The sequence below is a fragment of the Platalea leucorodia genome, assembly GCF_965183815.1.
Source record: "Platalea leucorodia genome assembly, chromosome: 4".
Taxonomy (NCBI): domain Eukaryota; kingdom Metazoa; phylum Chordata; class Aves; order Pelecaniformes; family Threskiornithidae; genus Platalea; species Platalea leucorodia.
Window position 1 is genome coordinate 103,492,929 of NC_138826.1, and position 10,143 is coordinate 103,503,071.

Sequence of the window (10,143 nt, forward strand, 5' to 3'; positions counted from 1 at the left end):
AGTCAGCATGGATTAACAAAGAGAAAATCATGCCTGCCCAACTTGACAGCCTTCTACAAAGAGATGACTGGCTTGGTGGACAAGGGGAGAGCAGGGGATATTGTTGGTCTTGATTTTTAGCAAGGCTTTCAACACTGTCTCCTGTAACATTCTCACTGATTAAGTACAAGCTAGATAAATGAACAGTGAAACTGAAAACTTGCAGAACTGCCAGGCTCAAAGGATTGTGATCAGTTCTGGGAAGTCCAGCTGGAAGCTTGTTTCTAGTGGTATACACTGAGGGTTCGTACTGGATACAATACTATTTAACATCTTGATTAATTAGGTGATCAATGGGACAGAGCGCTCCCTTGGCAAGTTTGCAGACGATGCAAACTTGGGAGGAGTAGCTGATATGCCAGAGGATCGTGCTGCCATTTAGAGGGACCTCCACAGGCTGGAGAAACAGGCTGACAGGAACCTCATGAAGTTCAACAAAAGCAAATGCAAAGTCCTGTACTTGGAAAGGAACGACTCCATGCACCAGTACAGGCTTGTGGGCAGAAAAGGCTTTAGGAGGTTGTGGTGGGCACCAAGTTGACTAGAGTGAGCAATGCGTCATTGCAGCAACAAAGACCAACAGCATCCTGGGTGGCATTAACAAGAATATCCGTCACCAACAGGTCAAAGAATGTGGTTTTTTTCCCCTCTATTTAGCACTGGTGATGCCACACCTGGAGTGCTGTGTCCACCCCTGGGCTCCCCAGTACCAGAAAGAAATGGACATATTGCTGCAAGTCCAGCAAATTGCTATAAAGATGAATAAGGGATTATAGCATTTTTCATATGAGGAGAGGCTGAGAGAGCTGAGATTGGCTTTTTCCTGTTGTCATCTCTGGGCAGTTGGAGGAAGCGCATGAAGCCCTATTTTCTACAAGTCTCATCAAGCAGATGACATGCAAATGAGGTATTGCTCTTGGAGCAATTTAAATGAACCGAGCATGCCTTTTTTCCTGGTGATCAGATCTAAGTCTAGCTTATGAAATTGCTTCTTGGCAGGGTTTCTTTAGTTATCACATCAGCAGCTGCAGAATGGTGCAATATCTGTATGGATGTTTAGACTTCAGTCCAACTGCTGCTGCTTTAACAAGAATTTGTTTGCTCCTGTGATTGATAAGGCTTTTGTAAGATAAAAGCGAAATGGACCATTGAAGGCTAGGTGAGGAAATCCAAAACAGAACTGTGAGAACTCCTGTCTATGGCTGCTTGTTGTTCATCATCCCAAGAGAACCAAAGAGCTTGGAATCATGAAAGAGGATCCAACTTTTTTCTTAAGTAATATGAAAGGAATAAGCACATCGTACACACCTCTTGATCCTAGGGTCTCAGGTATCTGCAGTTTCACTTTTCCTTTATAGCTCTTGGCCTGTCTGACTGGTAGTTTAGCCTTCTGACTGGTAGTTTGACCTTCAAACAATTGGTTTCCATTTCTTCAAAATGTTGATAAAAATCTGTCCATTGAAGAAAGAGTGAAAATCTTTACTGTAAAGCAGGGGGGGAGGGCTAAACCAAACAAAAAAGTGCAGAACTACACAAATAGCTGAGCTCTGGTCAAATGAAAGGCCATGGAGAACTCTTTACAGATACGCGCATAACACTGTGGACACTCAAGTGTGGCGCAAAAGCAATCTGTATTAATATGTTGAGGGCATGAGGATGACAGGGCCAAAATCCTAACTGAAAGTTTGTGCTGGTCTGTGGAACAGAGGTGCTGATGGCATTCCTGGCAGAGAATGTAGAATGTGCTTTAAGTTCCTTGACTTATGGTCAGAAACCGGGCTCTAGCGGCTCAGGGGCAGTGCAACTGAGGAGACAGAGGTGCTGCCGTGGCTGGTGTGAGGAAGCTGTGGCAGTTCTAGCTCTGCTGTACGTTGCACCTCGCCACCTATGCTACATTCTGCTTCCCTTCCTCACCTGTCTTTCATATACCTGCAGATGAATTCTGAAGGGATGTCTGATACTGCACGGTTGTACTTTCTGCTCCTTCTACTTGCACTTCCTACTCCAGGACTATAAGTTTCTGTTTTGAAAAAAAAATTCCTCCTCTGCTGCCAAACCCTCTTCCAAGAATCCTTCCTATTGGTGCTTGTTTGCCAGTCTTTCAGCTGTGCATGCTTGTGTCTTTGAGTAGCTGGTTTCATTCACATGTGCTGGTACCTCTAAGCCAAGAAAATTGAATTGGCTGTTGTTCCCTCCTCAGCCTAGGTTGGGGACCCGGCACAAGGAATGGCTAGCGGCTCTGTGCTTCTCCACTGACATGACGATCAAGAGCTGGCAGTATGCCCAGGAAGCAAAAGAACAAAAAAGAATAAAAGGGAAAATATCCCTACTGCCTGTTGGCATCCGAAGTGATGGATGAGGAATAAGCAAAGTGGGGTCTGCTAAATAGACTTGCTAATCTGGGAAGCTAAATGTCTGGGTTCTGTCATTTTTTGAAGAGCCCTGTAATGCAAAACCCCTCCTCTGGGAAACTCGACTCCTAGAGACCTCCTCCTTCAGTACAACTTTTCTGTTTGTCCTTGATTTCCTCCTAGTCCTCAGAAGAGGCAAGCTACTCTCGAATGAAGAATCCCAGAGTCAACTCTAGACAGTGCTATGTCCATGACCAGAGGCAGGATCTAGTCCATTTGTTGACGTAGGTTCTTTCATTGTTTTGGTCCCCCGAAGGTGTAGATTTCACCATTCTGGCAGAAGCTATGCTGCTATGCTATCAGTCACACTGCTCTGCCTCCCCCTGCCCCCCACCCCCCCCACCCCCCCCCCAGTTCCTTTCACACATGCTTTTTTCTCACAATCAAAGCAAATATGGAGTTTTCAGTAGATTCAGATGTGATCAAACACAGTGAACGCACAGGGAATCTCATTGTACTACTACAACAATCTCTGCTGTGAACCTGGCTTGAGGCTGGATTTAGGAAGGTTCAAGTCTCCATCAACCTCTTGTGATACGGTCAAGCTTTTTTGGGTATGCAACAATTTGAAGGATGGAGGTGTTCTGCCATTTTATTGAAACAAATGAAAGAAAAATCATGCAGCCAGAGGGATGATGAAAAAAATGCAAACGGATAATAACTGCAACCTGTTGTCTGTATACACTGTTGGGGGAAGAGAGATCTACGATTCTGCGCCCATACTGCTTATAAATTTTACACTGAGTAGTCACAGAAAAGACAGAGGGAGAGAGATTATTCAAGGTGTAGGGAACAGGGATTTGCAGTTTCCACTCCTAGCTGAATTCAGTAAATGCAAACCAAAATCTTGTTTGCCTTTTTTTAATCTGTCCTCAGAGATTTTACACTTCCAGCCACCCTGTGGCCCATTTCATGGTGACTCCTCTATTTTTGCACGCACTCTTAAATACTCCTTAGATATTCTGTGGCCTCATCATGAGGTCTCTATGGAAGGTGACAGATCCAGATTTGAACCATTTCAAAATCAGGAGGAAAGTGGATTCAGATGAGTTACTGCACAGAGGAATGCTTTAGCTACTAGGCTACTATGTAGAAGTTGCTGACCGTACCATGACTACCACCACTACTGTTACGTTCTTGAATAAAAGTGTGACTGCTCACTGTGGGTGTACGGACAACCTCAGCTTTCCTAATGAATTACACTCCTGGGCAGACTTGGAGTCAATTAATCTGTAGATCTCAAATGGCCTCAAGCAACATATAGATGCCCATATACCAAGATGATAGACAGCTTTTGAGCCTGTTCAAAAGAGCTCTGGACAGAAGATAGAATGCCTGTAATATTTCAGATACCTCACTGAGTTAAATGAGCGTACATGGATTGTTTTCGTGCACGTGTACAACAGTCCAGGTTCCAGTTTTGTGTTATCTTATATCTTCCCTTAAGTGCTCTGTAAAATTAGAGAATTAAGACCTAGAACTGTATTTTGAGATAGGTGAGAAATAGTACATATAGATTACTGTTGATTAAGAGAAGGCATCGTGAGGCTGCTCATGTTTACAGACATCAGTCACTGGCACAATCAGGACTACTACCAAGCTTACTCATTCTGATCCCTGACTCACTGGCTACCATTCATACTTTTTATATATATACATTTTTTTATAGAGAGAGTTTATTTCCTCTATGATTGTACATTGTGCTTTTCCTCCAAAGGGGAATTTTGTTCAAAGATTACAATGTATTCAAAATCACAAATGGTATTTCTTTCATGGTTAGAAAAGAAATATTTATCATCTCTTACTTTATCTACATTTGTTTCTTTTTCTGCATCAGGTCTCAGAAGTTGCTGAAAGGTTTTCTGCAGCCTGAAATGACAGAGAGCCTCATATAAAGGACACCCCTATTTTACACCTGAGGAATATTGCTTAATAGGAATTAATCTGACGAAATATATCGTATGGTAAAGCTTTTGACAGACTACCAACCTTCTGAACACCTAGAGAGCATTTAATTTTTGTCTGATCAGAAGCACCTAATGTCACTGCATATGCTACAATGGAAACTCTAAGACAAATACAAAGTTTTGGTATCTGTGTTACCTGTACATATCCTATAGCATCTGGTATGGTGTTCGCCACTCTTCTAGTTTCTTGCTGCTCCTCTCTGAATGTAAGAGCTCGTCCGCTTGTTTCTAATTCACCTTTCCTTTCTATCTGGAATGCTCCTACAGAACTTTGTACTGAAAGGACTGGAGTGCAGCTTGACATGAAATTTTTTTCTCTCATTGGAAGCACACTGAAGACATCCATTGGGCAAAACATCACTCTCTTCTATCCAGACAGGCTTGGCTACTATCCTTACAAAAATGAAGTCACAGGAGAGGCATTCAATGGAGGACTCCCCCAACTCTCACTGCTGGAGAATCATTTAAAAAAAGCAAAAGAGGACATCCAGTTCTACATTCCTTCAGATGAACAGTTTGGATTGGCTGTCATTGACTGGGAAAACTGGAGACCTGTGTGGATAAGGAACTGGGGATCAAAAGATATTTATAGACAGGAATCCATTGAACTGGTTCAGCAGAGAGACCTCAGTCTATCAGAAGCTGAAGCCAGGACTATAGCTAAAATGGAATTTGAAGCTGCAGCAAAATCAATTATGTTGGAATCTTTAAAGCTGGGCATAGAAATGAAGCCAAATCGTCTGTGGGGATATTACCTTTATCCAGACTGTTATAACTATGATTACAAACAAAACCCACATAATTATACGGGAACCTGTTTAGATATTGAAATAGAAAGAAATAATGAGCTTAATTGGTTGTGGGAGGAAAGCACAGCACTTTATCCATCTGTCTATCTAGAGACAGCCCTAAGATCTTCCAGAAATGCCCAACTCTTTGTTCGCAACAGAGTTCAAGAAGCCATTAGAATTTCATATGTCTCTAATGCTACTCATCCCCTTCCAGTTTTTGTGTATACACGTCCAGTATTCACAGATGTCTATAAGGAATATCTCTCCCAGGTGAGTGGAGCTAGACCTTAAATATTTTAAATTTAAGTGAAAAGAAATTACCAGGTGACACTTATTTAGCAAATATGCTAGCTTGTATCAGGAAAAAAGTGTGTAGATTTTGTATAAAAAAATAAATTAATCCGTCAAAGAAATTTGATCAAACGGAACACTAAGAGGTCTATTTTCAAACCTTCCTCATGATATTTAACAAATAGCGTTTTATTCTCTGAGTAGTTCTCACATGTAGCAAAATATTACAAAGCTAAAAAGCATATTTTGTACATTAAGTCAGAGGAAAGAAATTTGAGCAACCTCTTCCAAACAGAATTAGTAAAACTGGGCTAGCCTAATGTCTGCTTTTTAGGTTATAAGAAAAAACAATAAAAGGGAACCATACTTTTCCTTAAAAAAAAGTTTAAAAGCTAGTGAGAAAATTCTGTCCTTAGTTGTACTCCAGTAGCTTTCTAAATGGTATTTCAGCATCTCATGGGGTAGTCAAGGTTAGGCTCTGATTAAGGTCTAATCCTCTTGCAGTTCTGTCTACACTCTTCACCCTTCATATTTTTATATACACCCACCCCATCAGAGATATCGCCAATCTGGGGAATCTCTTCCCGGTCATCCAGGCCATGAGGTATGGTCCTGCTGACTGCATTGTGTCTGGTGTCCTTTCGCATCCTGGACAGAGCATCACCAGGCATTGCCCTCAGCTCCGTGGATACCTTCAGGGAGCAAGGGATGCTGCCAGGGTCCCTGCTGGGCTCCTAGTTAATAGTTTAAATCTTGTAATCCTTGCATTCCTCATTTTGATGTGTTGTGCCCCACAGTAAGTTGTTCATAGTCCTCTCCCATCCCAGATGGGCTTTAAGATTTTGTTAGGGCTGGGTTAGTAGCTGGCCCTAAAAGGAGAACTGAACAGAAACAAATTTCCCAAATCAATCTCTGTAAAAGGCCAGAGCCATGCTCTGGAGAAAAGAGATTCCTGCTGGTGAAAGCTCTTTCTCTTGCTACTTTTCTGCTTTAGCACTTTCTGGTAACTGAAATTAAGTTAAAAAAAAAAAAAAAAGCTGTGCTTTCCCGCCTCTGCTTCACGCAGCATTACTGAAACTGGTTACTACAAACTCTGATCAGCTAGGAGGCAATGCAGCAAAATAAAATGTAAAATGGTTGGAGGAGTGTATGTCATACGCCTAACCACTGGCTCCGTTTTACAGCCTTGTTTTTCTAACCAGATGACATATATGAATTGGATATAGTTGGCAACATTTTCTGGCATCACCTGTGCAACCCGATCCCAGAATAAAATAGTGTCATTGAGAGCAGAATGTTTGCATCGTGTGTAATGGCTTGCTGTCTTCAAAGCAGTTATTTTGCATATGTAATTTACTATAGGCATCATACCTTTTGCCCTTATGTTATAGCTTACTTACATTAGTATGATTCTTTGTACGTTTCCTCTCAGGATGACCTGGTAAACACCATTGGAGAATCTGCTGCACTGGGTGCTTCTGGAATTGTGATCTGGGGTGATATGAATTTAACACAAAATAAGGTATGCCAGATTAATTATTATATGACATTTTTAAAGAGCAATAAAGTGAAAAGGATATAAAGCATTATGATTACTTACATTGTATCTTCTACTTTTAAAATGATGCCTTTATATTGCCAGCAGTCTTCTCTAGTTAAAAAACAAACACATTTGAGGCTTATGAATATTGTTGTTGACTACACAGAACAAGAGTTTAATCTTTTAAAATATCAGTGTTGGCTCTGAGTAACTGGACAAGCTACCACGGTAACTGTAGGCAAATTAGCGCTTGTTTAGTCAATTTAGGGAAAGAATTCCTGTATCTTCGTTACATTCCAGTCATGAGGTACAGAAAAGATTACTTGTGGTTGCCCAGAACAATTTTTAAAAGACCCTTCTGCTTTTTAAAGTGGTGCACTTAGCAATAATATTTAAAGCACTAGGAGGAGTCAGTCTGTGAAATTTCAGCTCTAGCCTGTTCTGTGTGTTGTAAGTAGTAGTTCGATTAATTTCATTGTAAGGAAGATCTGAGTCAGAAGAGGAAAAAAAATCCAATTTGTTTCAGGAAGGTCAAATACATAGTTTGAGAAACATTGTTATAAGGATGTTCAAATAAATCTTTTAAACTAGCTCATTCATACCCAGGTAAGCTAGATATAATAAACTACTGTATGGGAAGACTCTTCTGAAGTCTTCTAAGAGCAAAGAACTGAAACTCTTCAGCACTGCTGCGCCTCCTGTCACAGAACGCATGGCCATATAAACCTCCGCAGCTCTGAAAGTGTCAAATTCCCAAAAGCATCCCACTTTGACTCTTTTTTGTATGTGTCTGCCTTTGAGAAAGTATATCAGTTGCACCTGAAGCTTCTTTGCCCATTAGCCCAATACCAGAACACAGAGGAGCAACAACTTTTATTGCTTGAATTTTGAGATTTGTATGAGCAAATAGAATTTTCCACAGCCCGGTTAGACTATGTATTTGTGAACTAATCGCACCTTTTTTTACAGCTATCACAGTCAGTAGCCTTTCAGCAATGAAATATTACTGTGAGCCTCATTTCTGCAAGAATTGCATCAACTAAGATTTTCAGGCAGGGGTTTTATATATGCTAAAAGCAAACCAAAAAACCTACATATACCTCAGATTCACTGAAGTGATCTCCATGGGTGTAAATATTAGCTGTAGCTATGTGTGGTATTAGGCAAATGCCCTAAGGAGAGACAGCATCAGAAACAAAGGAGTTTGCAAAGCCTCTGGTTATTAAACTGTGCCAAGCATACCCAGAACACATGCCAACTTCATGATCAATTAGAATGATTAATTCTCTTAGCATACTTTCTGTTTGACCATCCTCCCAAAATGCTTTCCATTCAAAAATGCCGTGAAAGCTCCCTACTCCTGCAGCCTAGCTATTCAGGTCAGGGGAAAATTGAAGAGTCTTACTGAGATGATTTGATAGAAAAATTATTTGTTCAGGCTGAAGAAGTGAGGTTTTTTTCAAGATCCCTTCAAACCTCTCAAGACACATAAAAAGGAACTTCGATCCTTCATGTAACTTCTTTAAATGCATCTGATTCAAAATGCTACATGAAACATACAGATAAAAGGAAAGCTTAAAGTTGTCTGCTTTCTGATATAAGTGCTTTTCATAACACCTCCAGCAACCACCCAACATAAATTTGCTGTGATCCTTGAGCTATATAGCAACTTCTCAGATAAACCTGCTTCCAACCACCAGTTATAACTATTATCAAAACTTCAGGAGAAACATTCATAGATATCCACTACGGTACTGTTATTAGAATGACAGCATTTTAATGGTTTCCATACTAAACACTGCAGATATGATGCTCTTTTCACAGAACACCTGTAGGACTCTGGACAACTACCTTAGGAGGACTTTGACCCCATACCTCATCAATGTCACGATGGCAGCCAGAATCTGTAGCCAAGTGTTATGCCAAGACTCTGGTGCTTGTGCACGGAAAAAATGGAATTCCAGTGACTATCTTCACTTGAACCCTGAGAATATTGTCATTCAAATGACAAAGGATGGGAAATACACTCTGCGAGGGCAACCAGCGTTTCAGGATCTGCAAACATTCATAGAAAAATTTGATTGCCACTGTTATGCAGGACACACTTGTGAACCTAGAGTTGACATAAAAGACATCCACTACCTCCATGCTTGCATTTCAGAAGATATTTGCATTCACATATCCTCAAATTCACTTTCTAATATAGAAGCCTCTGAGGAAAAGATCCCGTCTAACAGAACTCTATTTTCATTTACCACTCAGAGCAAGGTGACATTATCTACACATCCTGAAATAGAAGATTTTCAATCTACCTTTGGAAATAATACACTCAATATAACAACTGCAGAATATAACACTGTCACAGCTGCCACTGGATATGATTTAGAACCAAATGATACTCGTACTTTCAGTAGTTCTTCATCCTATAAGATAAGGATGTTTAATCTGTTTTGTTTAATTCTAATTTTGAGAACCTTAATGTAAATGACCCATGAAAGTGAGAATATTCTTTTCCCTGGCTGTGTTTGAAATTCTAAAGGTTTTATTAACACAGAAAGATCATTCCTGAAAGGCATAAACCAGCTGCAACTCTGTGGTCTTATCTGTATCAGGAATCCTTTTCTATTCCACAGGTGACACTTCAGCTTGAATGTATTTCTTCAGTTTAGTTCTATAAACTACTATTTGTGCCAAAGATATACCGGTATGTATATACTGATTTTACCATATGAAAGGATAATCCAGAATAAGGAACATTTTTTTTTACAGTTTACATTTTTAACAGTTATATTTGAAAAAAAAAAAAATTGTTGATAATGCTGTTTTGTATACTTCAAGTTGAGCCAGTTAGATACATCTCAACCTGGATTTCATTGAGTCTCAGCAGTCAACAGGTTTGATGTTCTATGCAGGAATTAATTTTATCGCATATGGAAAATTAGCTCTTAAGAATATCTGGCTTAACTTTAGGTCTGTGGGACTTTGCAGCATAAAATTTATCTGATTAATGTAATGTTTCTCCACTTTTCACAATATCTACAAGGACACTGTGTTTTTTCTTTTAATTAAATATATTTTTAACTCTTCAAAGGGTTCTAACTTTA

At 40.0% G+C, this 10,143-nt stretch overlaps 1 protein-coding gene across 1 annotated transcript; it reads left to right on the forward strand.

Moving 5' to 3' along the window:
• Positions 1–4,509: 4,509 nt before the first annotated feature.
• Positions 4,510–9,523, forward strand: SPAM1 (sperm adhesion molecule 1; the record flags this gene model as incomplete). The annotated part of the gene is made up of 3 exons (XM_082308868.1): positions 4,510–5,478; positions 6,932–7,021; positions 8,864–9,523. The coding sequence occupies 3 exons, from the start codon at positions 4,510–4,512 to the stop codon at positions 9,521–9,523; spliced, it is 1,719 nt and encodes a 572-aa protein (XP_082164994.1).
• Between the last annotated feature and the right edge of the window lie 620 nt (positions 9,524–10,143).